Source organism: Leucoraja erinacea, chromosome 10 (genome assembly GCF_028641065.1).
Source record: "Leucoraja erinacea ecotype New England chromosome 10, Leri_hhj_1, whole genome shotgun sequence".
NCBI lineage: Eukaryota > Metazoa > Chordata > Chondrichthyes > Rajiformes > Rajidae > Leucoraja > Leucoraja erinaceus.
Genome location: NC_073386.1, coordinates 48859086 through 48875489, shown reverse-complemented (window position 1 = coordinate 48875489; position 16404 = coordinate 48859086). Strand labels below are relative to the sequence as shown.

The 16404-nt window shown below is 42.9% G+C and overlaps 1 protein-coding gene across 3 annotated transcripts in view; it reads left to right on the top strand.

Moving 5' to 3' along the window:
- abl2 (c-abl oncogene 2, non-receptor tyrosine kinase) overlaps window positions 1-16404 on the top strand; it is an 89633-nt gene that overhangs the window by 58838 nt on the left and 14391 nt on the right. For all 3 annotated transcript variants that reach the window (XM_055642187.1, XM_055642189.1, XM_055642188.1), the window contains exons 2-4: window positions 5976-6146; window positions 11027-11322; window positions 16107-16379. In XM_055642187.1, coding sequence (XP_055498162.1) covers window positions 5976-6146; window positions 11027-11322; window positions 16107-16379 — 740 coding nt within the window. The remainder of the gene's footprint in view (window positions 1-5975; window positions 6147-11026; window positions 11323-16106; window positions 16380-16404) is intronic.

The window sequence follows — 16404 nt, the reverse complement described above, 5'->3', positions numbered from 1 at the left end:
ATCAGGGGCTTGTGAGTATAGATAAAGGAAATTCATGAAGTTTAAGTCAAAGGTTGTGAGTTAAGTATGAAGAGCTGGTGGGAACTTCATGTTGAGTGCAGAAGATTATGAGAGAATGTAATGATGTACGATTTAAGAGTTCTGACTGATAAATGTCCCTTCTGTTAATGCCAGACGTGTTTTTAATAATATATTGTTTTAACATTTGCTCTCGCTATCTCATACTCAGCTGCAGAGTACCATGTGCCTGAACTTTATTAAAACGCATTATGTAACATTTTCATCAATTCCAAGTCAAGCAATTATATATATATTTGTTGATCACTTATAGCTTGTGTACCCTGCATTGAAGTTGACCATTGATCATCAAAATGTCTGGTTGTGTTATGTCTGTACTCCAACTGTGAGCAGGATTACTTTGGAGTTACAAAGTGGGGCCACCTCTTATGCCCAATGGTGGCAACCTCCATCACAGCGCCTGCTGCTCTGCAGGATATGCAGCTGACAGTCCTGCTTGTGGATTTTTGTAATAGTTGATGAACAGACACAGGCACAGCCTGATGGGCACCTTCTTGAGCTGTGGGGTTACTGTTTTCCAATGATGGGTCTGATGTGGCTCAGAAATTAGAACCATGGTTACATAATGCGTTTTAGAAATTGGTCAACCCAGTTCAGGCACATGGTACTCTGCAGCTGAGTATGAGATAGCGAGAGCAAATGTTACAAGGTGCGTTGTGACATCACTCCTAATGGAGCCAAACATTGCTAAGGTAGTATGTATCTTGACCTTCTTTGCCGTCACAGTGACCTTTGCCATGCTGAGGCCAGGCGTCCATTCTCGGTCATCTCTCATGATCCTGTGGCTGAATACCATCTCCCAGACCATTGCCAATCTCATCACCTCTGGCAATCTCGCCTCCACAGCCGGAAGGGGCTGTCCCACTTGGGCAACTTAATCCACGAGTTAAGACGAGTGCCTTTGACCTTCAAGCTTGAGGGCACGCGCGTGGAAAGCCTCGAGCTGGATCGACCGTCCGTGTGGAAATCGCAAGCTGGATCCACTGACCGAGCGTGTGCATGCGTGCACACACACACACACACACACACACACACACACACACACACACACACACACACACACACACACACACACACACACACACACACACACACACACACACATGGAAAGCAGGGGAGCGCTGTCTGCGCGATGAAGAGGAAGGTAAACGGGTGCCACAATATACAGTAAGTCCTTTAGAGAGGGGGGGGGGGGAGAGAAAGAGAGAGATGGGGAGAGAAGATGGGGAGAAGGGGTGGAGACATTTTTAGGTAATATAATAAAGTTTAGCGTGCATTTAACCTACCTGTAGGTTTTCCTTGGTCCTGAAAACTCCAATGAGCCAATTAAAATGCCCGGTCAGCGAAGGAGATTGCTTACGGCTGCCCTCGACTGCCTGTAACTACATAGCGACCCCACTCCGCTGCACTATGAGTTAAATAAAACCATGCCGACCAATTTTTACTCGGGGGGGGGGAAATTTCAACATGCTTAAAAAATTTCCGCGACCTAGCTGAGGCCACGAGTATGCGGGAACTTCCCTCGAGCATGAAGGAGAGTTCCAACGACCTCGTAGGACTTCCTAGGACAACGTGTCGACCATGCTTTGAGTTTGAAGGTCGAAAACACTCTTCTAAACTCGCAGATTAGGTCGCCCATGTGGGACAGCCCCTTTAGTCTTTATAGTTCCACAAGACTGCACTACCAAACACATTAATTCCCATTCCCACACTGACCTTTCTGTGGTGGGCCTCCTCCAGTGCCAGAATGAGGCCAAACGCAATTGGAGGAACAGCACCTTATATTGATTTCTCTAACTTCAATTGACCCTTGCATCCCCTCTCTCTTTGTCCCCCACCACCCAAGTCATTGTTCTAGCTTCAAAGTCGTCTTGTTGAACTCATTGTCTGTAACTCGTTTTCACCTAACCCACAGTTAACAGTGGCCTGTTTCCTTTATCATCGTTACTTTTTTGCATATCTTTCATTCATTTGTTCGATCTCTTCGTATATCACCATCTATATCACCATCTATGCCAGACCTTGTCCCGCCCTCGCATTCTTTTCTCAAATTTCTCCCCCCCCCCCCCCCCCCCCACTACAATCGTTCTGAAGAAGAGTCCTGACCCAAAACATTGCGTATCCATGTCTTCCAGAGGTACTACTTGATCCACTGAGTTACTCTAGCACTCTGCAACCACTTACATTCGTTTTCCATTTACTCTAAACAAAAACATGATAGAATTGTTCTTGTTTTATATAATAATGCTCATATGACAATTTCCAACTTCGAAGGCACATCAAAACTGCTCGTTGATGCCTTTTCTGGTGTATAAGAAACGCCTTTATTTTGATCTTCTGACCATTAATGAAGGGCAATTAATGACAACGTTAATACATGTGACTTAGTGGTGATGATTAACACTGATTTCTTTGCTGTTGTTTCTTGGTTGACAAGGTTACAGTATTTGAAAAAATAAAACAATACAGGAAATTCAGATGCAGCGCAACCTCTGGGTGTTTCCAACATTTGCTGTTTTTATTGGAGTCAAGGGAAGGTATCTTGAAGTAGGTTTGAACTGCTGCCGTGCACCCTAACGGGTGGGTCATTTTTGAGTGTTTAAAGCATGTGGTTTCAACATCCCTTGTTTATCATCACTGATTTGGATCCTGCACTTCGATCAAAAACGTGGTTTTTGCAATCTCTTAATGTTAGGTTTGTATTAAAGCAGTTAGAGAAGCATTGGTAAACCACAGAATTCTTCCTTCAAGTTAATTAAAATTACCCAGGCGTATATGTTTCATTGAAACATCAGTCAGGAATGCAGTGCAGATATAAAAAATTTATCTTTTTAATTCTGGAAATCTGAAATTAAAACTGAGCAGAAAGTCTTAGACAAGGTTTCTAATGGGAGCTCGGCCAGATGAATATTGAACAAGATCTGTGGCATTGGCCCAAATCAATATCAAGTGGGGGAGAAACTACCACGATATGACTGACCCACAAAACTGCAGATGGAATCTTGAGAAAGAAACAAACTGCTGGAAGATTTTTTTTTTGCCTGAGCTCCTCCCAACAATCTTTTCTTTGCTCAGGGCTGTATAATTATTAACAAAACCATATGACCCACTGAGTTCCTCCAATCTTGAGCTTTGCTCAAGATTTTAGCATCTGCAGTTTTGTGACTCATTGTGTTGTTCAAAGTAGTTTGTTGCTCTAATTGGTTGCTGACAATAGTATTCATTTGAAAAGAAAGCTCTTTGGGCATCCTTGGGCAAGCTGTTATTTGAGGGCATTTGTTTCTCCGGAAAAGCAATGCATTATAAACTGAAAAAGGAAAAAGTAAGTTCCTACAACATAAACTGCTCATCCACCATTTTCTACCTTTGCTCGTGTGTGGAATAGAATAAAATGCAAGAAAAACAATTGCCTCTGATCTTTCCATTAATGACTGAAGTGCTATGCCTATAAGGGTTTCCTGTGGTTTGAACATAGACATGTTGTCCTATGTTATTTAATTCTTCACTATTTTGTGACTATCCACTGAGGAATGTCCTCTATGAATAATTATTGTAGCTGGGCGTCAGGGATTTGAGTGTGTAAAAGAAAGAATCTGTTTTTCGACAAGCCTGTTTTCCTACGTGTTGGTAACTTCTGATTGGATAGGATGTAACAAACCCGAGCATTTGTCCCGTAGATTCTTTAGAATCTTACACCCACACAGCTATGTCAAAATCAGAATCTGAAAAATGCAAGAGAATGTCTTTAACAATATCACTTGAAGTGGAGCTTCATCTTTGACAGAACCAACAAGGATGAGCTCTGGGGCAGTTTTGCTGCCGTCCAGTAGTTTTGAAGAAGATTGGCATGGGATCACATGCTCTTTTATTGAGATTTCTCCTGAGCCCCTACCCTCCCCTTCAGAGTTCTATAATGTTAAAGGTACGTGATGAAGCATTTGATGTAAAAATGTATTTTTTCTCATTCTGATGTGCACATTAGTAATAAATTAGATTCAGCATCAGCATATTTTCCCTTCAATGTAGCATTAACAGAAGTAAGAAACAAAGTAAATGCATGAAGTGCATTTTAAAATTTTGCTAGAAATTAGATTTTTTTCCGGTGTTATGAATGCATTGTTGGGCACGATAAATAATTGTTAGGTATAGAAATTATGTTCTCAAGGATTTGCTTTTGTGATTAGGAGAACGGCAAGAATTTAGATGAGAAATATAGCCTATGCAACCTCGGTATTGATACTGAGACCAGGTTGAACAGAAATCAACTGCGCTGTCATATGTTTTGCAATTTTAGTGAAGGTGCCTTTGATTAGATGCTATACGCAAATCTTAACTAAATCCTGAAATGAAGCACAGTTTAAAATGCTAAATTTGTATCTCCTGCCTGTATATAAAAAAATGAATTACTCATCAGTCAAGTTTTAATTGTATATCAATACAATTTTGTCACCTGTGAATTGGGATCATGTATTCTTGTTTTTTTCAAAGCAAAGACACTCTTGAATCAAATTAGAATTTTTATCTCTTTATCTACCGTACTCAGTTGGCACTAAATATTTGATCTTGTCATCATTTTCTTTACTTGACTTGTTTCATCTTAAATCTGGAGCAGAGGCAAGATGAAACACTTGCTAATGTTGCTGGGCATGCAGTGGAGAGCTGGTGCAAGTGAATGATTTGGAAATGCCGCAAGTGGAATTTCATTCCTCATAATATATATACAAACTTGTCCAAAATATCACCAATCTCCTATTATTAAGCACTCGTCAAGGAAATCCTGTGCAAGTGTCTCTAAGGTATAACTCTGGAAACAAATGTAATCCTTGGGTCACTTTACAGTTGTTTCATGACACTTTAACATCGGGCAAATTATTTATTTAAATATGACCAGGTGGATCTTAATTTATAAAAGATTAATGCTCCTGCACCCCATTCACCCTGTACATTGAGCTGTACTTCCTTTAATTCCACTCCAAGACAAAAATGGATGTTTTCTTTCAGCCGTTCATTAAGAATGTTTATCACATTGTGTGGGTACAAATGCATCTTCTACGGCCAAGCACTTCCACCACGCATTTTGTGTTTTGCACTTGGACTTTTGTTTGTCTTTATATCTTTATCAAAGTTTGCAATTTTTGTTAGTAAATTTTCGCTCAGTCTTCAGTAACTAGGATGTTGTCACATGAAAATATAATTTTGATATAAACTTTAACATGCTGGTTACTGAGGTTTTGCAGGGTATCTTGTTTTTGAGTTTTTGATTAACCAATTCAACTCTGTCGTGTACACAGACAGATGCACAGACTGCCCCTTGTATTGATACTATTATTCATATCACCATAAGATTGCATGAAATCCTGCTAAATTGTTTGTCACTAATCTTATCACATGCTTAATGCTATTAAAATGCTTAATATTACTGCATTCATTCCCTCATAGGGTACAGTGGCATAGTATTATGTAGCAAAAGATAGACACTAAATGCTGGAGGAACTCAGCAGGACAGGCTATCTTTGGTTTAAACCAGCATCTGCGGTTTCTTCCTACACATAGCATTATGCAGCAGATTGGCATGCAGCGATCTAGAGCCACGTGTTCAAAACCAATCGGCAACGGGAGAACTGAAAATGAAATAAATAAATAAATCTGACCACAATACCTCTGATTATTGAAATGAAAACATCTATTCACTAATGATCTTTGGAGAAGGAAATCTGTCTTGACCCTTTCTAGCTTATGTGTGATTCCACAATTGCATCAATGCAGTTGACAATCAGTCCAGGGACATTTACTTGATGGCACCCAGCCACAACCTGTGAAAGAATAAATAAAATCATGATGTTTTCATTTGCTTGCTTGTTTAAATATTGCTCATAAACTCCATCCTCTCTTTACAGAAGCTTTGCACCGTCCATTTGGTTCAGACATTGATTCTCAGACGCTGACCGAAGCGGTGAGGTGGAGCTCGAAGGAGAACCTTCTCGGAGCTGCTGAAAGTGATCCTAATCTATTTGTTGCACTTTATGACTTTGTTGCAAGTGGTGACAATACACTAAGCATTACTAAAGGTAAGCCGCAACCTTTCTCCATTCATTTCTATGTTAATCTGACTCTAACATGAGGCCAGCTTTTGCATTATGGGAAAGACAATTCAATAAAAAAACATGTCCAAGCACGTAGTGGAAGCAGGTCATCTTCAATCCTCAGGGACTGCCAGCGAGAGAGAAACATCAATAAAATTTGTATTGCTATCGGCATCTTACTGCAGTAAAAATTTGCTTTCTAAACTGAACAGTTTGTAAGCCTGACAGTAGGTTTGGCCAAAGACGTTTGTTTTAAGATACAATTTAAAGGAGAGAGACGAATCAGGAGGATATTTCAGAAGCTTGGATATTGGTATCTGTCAATGATTGATTAAAATTGAGGAAAGGCCAAAAAGCCAGATTTAGACGAACACAGGTATCAGCACTCATCTAATTTTGAGATTAGAAGAGACAATGCCACTCAATAGTAATGATTTGAAAGCTATATTATTTCCTGTTACACGAGAGAACAAATATTATGTTAGTTCTGCCACTGCAGCGTGGCTACCAGCCCATCTAATTCTGTCGCTGCATGCATAGCTAACCTAAATGCTATATGCCTGAGACAATCAGTTAATTTCCTTAAATGAACTATAGAATTAACTTGTTCTAACAAGGTACTGCGGACGCTGGTTTATTTTTAAAAATCCGCACAGTGCTGGAGTAACTCAGTGGGCCAGGGAGCATCTCTGTAGAACATTGCAGGTGATAGTTTGGGACAAAACCCCACTTCAGCGTGATTGTGGATGTGGTGGGGGGGGGGGGGGTGGGGAGGGGGCCGGACCAAGCCAGGAGAGAGGAGGGGCAGGACAAAGCCAGGCAGGTAATAGGTAGATACAGGTGAGGGGTGGGAGGGGAGTTGATAGGCAGATGATTGGACAAAGGTCAGAGATGAAACGACAGATGTGCGACAAAACAATTGAAGAGTTGTGAATTGCGAAGGAAGGAATGTACCTGGGAGGGGAGGAAGACTGAAGAAATAGGTGTGAGAAAATAGCAGAATTTATTGTTCATACCTTGGTGTTGTAAGTTATCCCAGCTGAAAATCAGGTGCTGTTCCTCCAGTTTGTGTGTGGATAATATGGGAAGGCAAGAAGAGTTAAAGTGGTTAGCAACCGAGACATCCAGTAGACTTGGCAGACCGGGTGCTAGTTTTTGGCGTAACGGTCGGCAAGTCTATGCTTGATCTCGCCGATGTACAGGAGGCCGTATTGGGAACGCCGGATGCAGTCGATGAGATTCTATGTGCACGTTAATCACCTGGAAGCACTGCTGGAGTCGAATGTAGGTAAGGGAGGAGGCATCGGGACATGTGTTGCATCTCTTGCAGTTGCAGGGGACAGTACCTGGGAAGGGATATTTTGGGTGAGAAGGGATGAGTGAACCAAGGTGATGCATAGGGAGTGGTCTGTGCAGAAGGCAAAAATGTGTGGGCATGGAAAGATGTGACTGGTGGTGGAATCATGTTAGGGGTGACGGAAATATCCTGCGATCATGTGTTGGATGCAGACACTAAGGTGAGGACCAGGGAAACTCTATCCTTGATCCGTCCGGGGGAGGGGTGGGGGGGGGGGGGGGTTAGGATGGAGAGGGCCAAACTATGGGGCACAGTGGAGATGCAGGGTGAGAAATCCATCTATGACAGTATGGTGGAAACCACGTTTACGAAAGAAACAGGACCTCAGATATTCTAGAATTGAAGCCTTGATGGCAGATTTGGTGGAAATGGAAAAATTCAGAGCAGTGGGTAGCATCTTTGCTTGAGGCAGCATTGGAGGAAGTAGTCCAGATAACTGGGAGGCGGTAGGTTTGTGGTCGACATCAGTCGATATTTTGTTCCCTGCGATGGAGACAGAGACATTAAGAAAGGGGAGAGATGTGTCAGAGATAGACCCACCAAGTTACTCCAGCACTTTGTTTAAAAGTATTTGGGAGGACTGGCATGCTATACTAGCTATGTGGTTTGAAATTGATTGAGGAAAATCTGATACAGCATTAAAAGCACGTTGCTCTTGGTGGTTTAGATGTAAAAAGTTGCAATCTTCCAACGCTTAAAACAAGAAGGCACAAATTTATGTAAGATTTGCCAGCTGCCATTGGTATCTACACAGATATTCTTTTTAGAGGTAGGACAGCAGCTTTAAACTAGTAGCAGAACAACATGATAAATTCTGGATAGAGATCTTAATTCCACTTGAACATTTTGTCTGGTTTGAATAATTAATTTCTCACTGCACCAGTACAACTTTGTTAATTTTAATTTATTGTCGCATGTACCGAGGTACAGTGAAAAACCCTTTCCCTGAGCCACAAACATGAATGATGTTCTGAGCTAATTGGCAGAATTTCATTTGTACAATCCGCTCCATTTAACTGTAACTTTTAATCTGGGCAAAGCAACTAAACCTAGGTGTAAAGATGCTAGCTAGCCTGGGACTTGCTGCTTAAAATGCAGGCAGCTCCCCAGATGACACACCACAGGTTCAGAACTTCATGTGCAAATTTCATTGTAAAAGTTGATAACTTGCTGACAGGTTCCTCAGGTAAATCTGTCACGCCGCACAGCACGAGCTTGCTGGAACTTTTAAGTTGGGGAATCTATTTGCAGATTCTTCGTTGGTCAGTATTGGCACCTAATCTGCAAGCCAGTTTGTTTGAATGGAGATCTTGTAGCTGCTGGAAAGAAAGGTAAGAGCAAGTTATGTTTTGTATTTGCAGTGTTAGTTCCAATGATGAGGCCTTTTCTGATTCTCTTTCATTTATTAGTTTTGAAAGTATATGATTACAAGTGTTAAGAACTTTGATGGATGGAAAAGTTGTGGCATTACTTTGTCTGGCAAAGGATTTATTCAGCAGTTTTAAGGTCAGATATACATGCCCTAATTACATAATGTGCTGGTGCTGGAAGGAGCTTTATCCTAGAACATGACCTTATCAATAAGGGTCAAAAGCCTATCATCCGTCAAGTGTTCTTCACATATACCAGGTAAATGTGGGACCTGTTTAACTAGGTGACAAGCCACATGCATCATATTTTGGGCCATGGTCTGTTAAGTGGTGAAAGGGACAAAATGGTTTAGTATTTCCAATAGATATTAAGGATCAGAATTTAAATCCAGCTGAGACTGATGGGATATAAATCTTCATCAGCAATTGGAAATATCTATTTTTTTTCCTAGGATTGAATGTGTTTTTTTTCCAACTGCAGTCGTGCCTCGTACTAGAGTTCTGTCAGCTGGGATAATTTTCTTTGGGATTTTTAGTTGATTGGAATCTTTTGATCATGTAAACTATATTTTTATTTTTTGATCTATTTGAAGTTGTCCTAAGGATACGAGCACTCAATTCATGTACAGCCTGTGCATTTGGGACACCAAGAGGGTGGGTTTGCCAGCTGCTGTATGGCTACAGGCATCTACTGCCCTGTGGTTTGTTAGGCTGCAACAATATCTGAACTGTTTTTTAAGTTTAGTTTAGTTTAGAGATACAGTGCGGAAACAGGCCATTCGGCCCACGCCGACCAGTGACCCCTGCACACTAACGCTATCTCCACGTACATGGGGCAATTTTTACATTTACCAAGCCAATTAACCTACAAACCTGTACGTCTGAGTGTGGGAGGAAACCGAAGATCTCCGAGAAAACCCACACAGGTTACGGGGAGAATATACAAACTCCGTACACTCGAATCCGGGTCTCTGGTGCTGCATTCGCTGTAAGGCAGTAGCTCTCCCGCTGCGCCACCATCACCGCCCTAACATAAGCATGGGCCAGCCAAGGGCAACATCAAATTAAAACAGACTGTTGAGCCTGTTTTAACTTAATGTTGCCCTTGGCTGGCCTATGCTTCTATTTAAATATATTGCCAGGCAGCCAAATTTCCAAGTTGCAAACTGTTCAGGTTTAACAGAACCCCTTTGTAACCTGGGGAGCGCCTTTACTTTGTTTGCCTCCACTGGAACAAGGTGCCTTGCATATCCCATCAAACTACACAGAGAGTACAGTTTATGTTTATTGAATCCTTCTAAATTGTAGCGCTGGTGTTCTAAATTGGCGGTGGTTGAATAGGATGCTTATCGTCAGCCAAAGCTGATTATAAGATTGATGCACTATCTAGAATTTACCTCCAAATTTGATAGATAGAGGGAACTGCGTGAGCCTATTCCAAAATTATTTTATTTAGTGGATATTAGATTGAGATCTCTAACGTGAAAAGTTATACATACTCCCAGTGGGTAAACTGGTTGAGATGGTCAACAACTGGAACATATAGGTGACATGTCCAATGAGGATGGGTTTATTGCAGATGCTTGGAGGAGAATTGACATTGCTAAGTGTGGCCAAATTTCGATGGATGTTGGAAAAAGGGATTGAAACATAAAGAAAGTGCAGGAGAAGGCCTTCGAGCCAACACCGGCTTTCAATATGATCAGCTGATCATCCAAATTCAGGACCCCATTACTGCCTTCTCCCCATATCCCTTGATTCCCTTAGCCCTCAGAGCTAATTTTAACTCTTGAAAACGTCCAGTGGGTTGGCCTCCACTGCCTTCTGTGGCAGAGAATTCCACAGATTCACAGATGATTTAATTAATAAATTCACAAATTGAGAGAGCATTTCCTTTATATTTGCAAAGGAGATAGCAGGACCAGTGAAAAGATATGTGAGGATATGTAGAAATTATGCCATAACTTTATACAAGGATAAATCAAACAACTACGTCCTGCGTTTGGTTTTAATATTATTGTATGTGTGATGGGTACTAAATCTTTTTTTTAACCTGACTGCCGAAGTAAAACAGATATTACTGAGGATCAAGGAAGTTACTTGAGTATTTCATCAGGATTTCATTCCTACTTCAACAGGTGAAAAGCTGCGTGTACTGTGCTATAACCAGAATGGTGAATGGTGTGAGGTGCGCTCAAAGAATGGCCAAGGATGGGTCCCCAGCAATTATATTACGCCTGTTAATAGTCTGGAAAAGCATTCCTGGTACCATGGTCCTGTCTCGCGTAGTGCTGCTGAGTACCTGCTGAGTAGCCTTATCAATGGAAGCTTTCTTGTTCGAGAAAGCGAAAGCAGTCCAGGACAACTATCAATATCCCTCCGCTACGAGGGTCGAGTTTACCACTACAGAATCAACACTACACACGATGCCAAGGTCAGTTGTAAATCTGTCTGCATGTCCTTTCTCTTTCCTTACTTTGTTTGCTTTCACTTATACACTTGCCTGCCCTTTCCCCTATTACCAGAAATTGCACAAGTTGGTATTGGTAATAAACTAATAAACTAAGAGCCTTTCCGGATTATCCGTTTACTCGACCAACAGAGGTCACGTAATAATAATTCACTATAATAATAATAATGCTGGCTATTGTCCCTGCTCGGCATATTGGTTTATTCAATGAAGGGAGAAGATGGGAGAAGATGGGAGACACAGTCACCGGCACAAAACGTAAAGTAAAACTGCACTGCGAACCGGGCTCGGCTGCTGTTTAGGGACTTATTTACTGGACTCTCTTCGGCCCTGAGCTGAGCCCACTTGATCTCGAATTGAGCAACTCGCAGCTGTGAGACTCGTACACACTCCCAATCAGATTTTTAAAACAAACATGAGAAAAAAGATTCTTTGGGTCACAGCGGATAGATCCTCTTCTTGTTCCTCGGCCTTGTGCTGCCAAGACAGCATCAATCCCTCAGCTCGAGCTTCCAACCATGCCCTGGTCCAGGTACCACGCAGTGGGGTAGAGGCACAGCTGCATAAGGGAACAATGCAAAAATTGGCTTGCGTGCTGTTCAGGTGTTCCAACAGGTAAAGATAGAGATGAGTGTTGGGGGTGGGGCGCTGGAGGTGGATGTTGAAGGACTGCAAGGACAGAGGGAATGTGAGAGCACCACTCAGCGAGTGAGTGGAAAAGTAAAGACATGGGGAAGACGAGCACTCGTATACTGCAGCTATAAAGAATCGTTTCCATATCGTCATTTTGTCCAGAGGGTGGTGAATCTCTGGAATCCATTGCTGCAGAAGGCTGTGGAGGCCAAGTCAATGGATATTTTTTAAGGCAAAGATAAATAGATTCTTGATAAGTGTGGGTGGCGGGGTTATGGGGAGAAGAGAGGAGAATGGGGTTAAGAGGGGAAGATAGATCAGCCATGATTGGATGGCGGAGTAGACCTGATGGGCCGAATGGTCCAATTCTGTTCCTATCATGTATGAACTCATTAAAGGAGGTGCCTGGTAATTCAGTTCCTAGAAAATCGGTGGTATACCTGTACTTGGTTTTCTTTTGCCTTCTGAATCTGTATAATTTTGAAATATGTTATCAAATTTTACATTATTCGGATAAAAAAGAGCATACTGACATATATCTGGATATTCCACCATTCGTGAAATATCAGAATTGATGCAGTGGATTAAATAGAATTCTGAAGGAATTCATGATCCACTTTCAGAGAAGATACAATGACTAGCAGCAGCTGTAAAATTTCAGGATTATTGTAAAAGCAAATGATTCAATGTTCTGTCTTTGGGTTCTGAAAGTAATTTCTGTACGTCAATGACTTCGTAAATCATGCCTGTCCTAAATGAGGATCAGGTGAAAGATATGCAGTATCGTTCGAATGTTACAAAATGCAGGCACTCCCAGGTGACATGTCAGCAGTTTCAAAAAGTGAAGTAACATGTTGCTGTTGGTAGTAAGTACTGCGTTTTAAGTAATACATTCCTTCCCTGAGGTATCTCCTGACAGTTCCATTTGCCGTGAAGAACAGCACCTCATATTTCGCTTGGGTAGTTTACACCCCAGTGATATGAACATTGACCTCTAATTTTAGATAGCCCTTGCTTTCTCCCTCCTTCCCCTCCATCTTCCCAGTTCTCCCACAAGTCTTACTGTCTCCGCCTATTTCCTTTCTTTTTTCTGCACCCCCCGACATCAGTCTGAAGAAGGGTCTTGACCCGAAACGTCGCCAATTCCTTCTCTCCATAGATGCTGCCTCGCCTGCTGAGTTTCTCCAGCATTTTTTGTCTACCTTTGATTTTTCGAGCATCTGCAGTTCTTTCTTAAAGATCTCATTTACATAGCTGGCAGGTTGTTTGCAGCAACCAGGCAATATAAAATAGCAGGTACACAAAATTGCTGGAGAAACTCAGTGGGTGCAGCAGCATCTATGGAGCGAAGGAAATAGGCTGAGGAAATGTAAAATAGCAGATTGCTGCTTTGAGCACTCAAAGTGACTCGTTTTTCACCATTTAGATTTCCATCTGCAGATTTTTCCATCTGCAGAGCTTGTCCAATAAATTGAAAGAAGTGGTTATGATAAGCTGGCAGCATTTGTGAAGCTGTCGTCTCACACTTGAAGCAATTGTATAGTCACGAGCTGCTTACGAAGTCATTGGCATGAAAATGAGTCATCCACTTGGCTATTTTAAGAAAGTTCTAAGACTTGACTAACAAAAGGTATCATTGTGATGTGTGCACTCGTCCCACCCAGATACTGTTGCTAAATGGACAGCCACTGCTGAAATTCTCATGTGTCACCTCCTCAAAACACTTTAAAAGGTTAGTTAGATGTGGCCTGCCATGAACAAAGCAATGATGACTGCCTGTAATTAACCCATTATCCTCCAAACTGAGTGGCTGCCTCGCCAACATTCTGTCTGTCCCTTCCTTCTTGTTGGTTAAATAGTATGTTAAATGTATGTTTTTAGTGTTCTTTAGCTTGTTTTATGTGGGGGGGGGGTTGGGGAAATTTTAAAAAATCACTTGGCTCGGCAGAGATGCGATTTTTTTCCGTATCGTATCTTGGCCTAACATGGAGAAGTTGTTGGAGATGGACCGGGAGCTCCAACCATGGGGCCTGCGGACTTTAACATCTGGTTAGAGACCGACTTCGGGGATCTCCAAGCCGCAGGTGCTTTGACCGCCTCGACGCAGGAACTACAATTGCTCCGATGCGGGGGCTTCGACCACCGAATGCGGGAGTTCGATCGCCCCGACGGCTGATTCGACTGCCCCAACCGCGGGAGAGTAAAGAGGAAATAGGTGGAACTTTTTTGCCTTCCATCACAGTGAGGAATGTGGGGAATCCGCTGTGGTGGTTGTTTATGTTAAATTTTATGTAATTGCGTGTCTTGTTGCTTTTTCCGTAATGTCTGTATGGTAATTCACATATCACTGTACCTTAATTGGTACACGTGACAATAAAATACCTTTGAAACCTTTGATGTAAATCCTTTCCCAAGTATCCTCTGCAATAGCTTCTCTACTGCTGACGTGAGGCTCACCGGCCCCTCTCTGGATTCTCTCAATCACTTACATAAAGGAACAACATGAGCTTATCTCCAGTCCAGCAGACCCCACCTGTGGCTACTGAAGACATTGCTAGCCATGCCAATATTGAACACATTTCACCTTTAACCTGAATCTATATATAATATATAACTAAAACACTGATCTTGTGCTCTTCCGGTTTGCGCGGTTTTTCTATATACGTAAAAACGGTACGCGATAGCGCTACGATTGTTCGCCAGGTTACACACCGTTCTCCTGTGCTGCGAGTGCAACAAGTTTTGTTCCGATCGGTGGTAAATTGTAAAAGTTATCGAGGTTTAAAAATCTTTAAAAACGCGCATGCGCAGATTCATTCACTCAGCACCATGCAGATTGGTCACTTCTCCAGTTGGTCAATGCCATGGCTGGGATGGCGATGCCCCTTTCTGCCTGTCCCGCCTCACTCTCAAACTCCTCTGTCGCCCGGCAGCGAGCAGGTAGGCGGGTGGGCAGTGCGGGGACAGCTCGAGCGGGAGAAGCGGACGGACAGGGCGGGGAGTGAGCAGAGGGAGAGTCGGGTTGCAGGGTGGCCGAGCAGTTTGCGTGGATTTTGAGACACACACACACACACTCACACTCACACACACACACACACACACACACTCGCTCTGCAAACTGGTCCAATCGTCAAGTCAACGGGATCTAAACCACAGCTAACAACCTGTGGAGGAAGAAACAGCAGATGCTGCTTTTTATGGATGGAGTGAGGGAGTCACTGTGGGTAGGGGAAAGGAGAGGGAGGGTGAGGTGAGGGAGGGGAGGGGGAGAGGGGAAAGATCCTGGGGAGGTGAGGAGGGAAAGTGGGGGGATTGAGGGGATTAAGGTAGAGGGGGAAAGTGGGGGAGGTGAGGGAGGGATAATGGGAATAGAGGGGAGGAGGGGAGGGGGATAGTTATGGGAGGAGAGGCAGTGGGGGACAGAGGGTAGGGGAAAGGGGAGAGGAGGAGTGGGAGGTGTAGGAGAGGGGAGGGAGGGAGGGGAAAGGAGAGGGAGGGGGAGGGTAAGGAGGGGAAGGGAGTGCTGGGGAATGAGGGGACATGAGCCGTGCCTGCGCAGTTGTGGGCTTTGCGTGAGTGGTGCAATATTGCGCTGGGACGAGTTGCATTGGGGGAACGGGTGAGTGGTGGAATATTGCATTGGGGAACGGGTTGCGTTGGAGGACCAGGCCTCCCGTGTGACAGGGACCCAACGGGTCCCACTTAGTCTAGTATAGAATATTAAGAAATATTTATTTTAAGGCGGGGTGATTCACTGCCATGCTTGGATTTATTTACTCCAGTAATAATATCGACATTGTTTCACTTTGCCAGTTTGCTCTCTATCTGGTCTGCATTATTCAGGGATTCACTGACCTGCCCAGACAAGAAACAAATCACAGTGAAATCTGTCGTCAAAATTTTGCAGAAAGGCCCTGCTTTCAAATTGTAATAGAATTGAATCATGCAAATCGGCACCTCTAATCCTTGTGCCATTTCATCCAGGTACCCATGTAGGTCCTCATTCAGTGTAGGTCCTCATACAGTGCCCTGAAATTTTGGGATGTTTCTTGTTTAACAACCTAGATCTTTGCAGAAAAAGCAACCCTATACGTGACTCTTTCATTTTTTTTCAGGTGTATGTAACAGCGGAGAGTCGCTTTAACACATTGGCGGAACTTGTTCATCACCATTCCACTGTGGCCGATGGGCTGGTCACAACCCTGCACTATCCTGCTCCAAAATGCAACAAGCCCACTGTTTACGGAGTTTCTCCCATACATGACAAGTGGGAGATGGAACGCACTGACATCACCATGAAACATAAACTGGGTGGAGGGCAGTACGGAGAGGTGTACGTTGGAGTTTGGAAGAAGTATAGTCTTACCGTAGCAGTTAAAACACTGAAGGTATTTATGACCTGTTCTTTTAAAG